Source organism: Vittaforma corneae (assembly GCF_000231115.1).
Source record: "Vittaforma corneae ATCC 50505 unplaced genomic scaffold supercont1.38, whole genome shotgun sequence".
NCBI lineage: Eukaryota > Fungi > Microsporidia > Nosematidae > Vittaforma > Vittaforma corneae.
This window is the reverse complement of record NW_006889871.1, coordinates 7888-9119: the sequence shown is the minus strand read 5'-3', so window position 1 is coordinate 9119 and position 1232 is coordinate 7888. Positions and strand designations below refer to the sequence as shown.

The 1232-nt window shown below is 31.7% G+C and overlaps 1 protein-coding gene across 1 annotated transcript; it reads right to left on the bottom strand.

Moving 5' to 3' along the window:
* Nucleotides 1–73: 73 nt before the first annotated feature.
* On the bottom strand, nucleotides 74–757 carry VICG_02098 (uncharacterized protein; the record flags this gene model as incomplete). Its single annotated transcript, XM_007605481.1, has 1 exon — nucleotides 74–757. The coding sequence occupies one exon, from the start codon at nucleotides 755–757 to the stop codon at nucleotides 74–76; it is 684 nt and encodes a 227-aa protein (XP_007605543.1).
* Between the last annotated feature and the right edge of the window lie 475 nt (nucleotides 758–1232).

Below are 1232 nucleotides of genomic sequence, written 5' to 3'. Positions count from 1 at the left end.
TGCTCTGATTAAAAATAAATAACATCTAAGATTTCAGAAACTAAAAAAGAAAGTATTGGTGATAAAACTATCTTTATTCAGATTCATTTTCTGACTTGGTAGGTTCTTTAGCCTTTCCTAATATTTGAGAATATTTGAATGCATCATTTGGGTTCTTAAATTTGATTGAAGAAACATAAACCTGACCCGATTTGCCCAATCTAAGGCGCTCATAAACTTTAGATATAGTTTTATTTTCTAGCCCTCTGGGTATTTTAATTTTTACGGGTCCAGCTTCTTTGATTGACGTAAACTCGTTGATTACAACTTCATTATTTCCAAATTCTGTACTTACTTCCTTTAATATTAAATCTAGTTCTGAAGCACTTGAATTTAAGATTAATGCAGTACCATTTGGAGATATTGATTTGAGAATTGTTCTTCCATCCTCTTTTGTAAGTAGCTCGTTATTGTAGACACTAAATAATATAAGCTTAATTCTGAGATAGTAAAGAATGAAACACATGATGAATGCTAGGAGAGTTGATCCTTGATTGAGCAATTTAGTTGTGTTGAAGAATGCATTGATTAGTGGGATAAGTGCAATAACGATCGTTAATCCTAGTACGGCCATTTGGTCCAATACAGTTTCTCCTATAAAAAGTTCGGTATATACAAGAAGGAGACCTATGAGTGCTGTGTTTATGGCTATATATTTATAACACCTGAATTTGTCGACACCTTCGGATTCGGCCTTTTGAGTGTCGCTATTGGCCATGTTGGGGTGCTTCTGTATCAATAATACATATTTTTTACTATTGGAAATGCCAATCAAAGCTAAGAATACTAATAAAAAGTATTGGTTTATTTGTTCATAATTTGATCACTTCTCTAGAGACTAGTAGTCCTATTGATGAGCTGCAATTGACTAGAAAACTAATTCTTGCATGCTCAAAGCAGTCTTCGGTCTTAAACCTATCCGAATGCATATACTTTTTGATACTTTGGGTTTAATGTCATCATATTTTAAATAATGCCTTGCCTGCTTAATGGTTTGAAGAAATTGTCTGTTAATTATATTTTAAGGCAGTAGTTTTCTGTTTTTTGGAATCAAACATGTTTGTAAAATCTTGGATCGGATTAGAATCTACTAAAAATGCACTAGAGTGTAAAATTAAGGGATGATATGTCAATCAACTTAGATATAAATAGTTTTATAGGCTTTAAACAAAAACTCAAAATATTATAGTTTC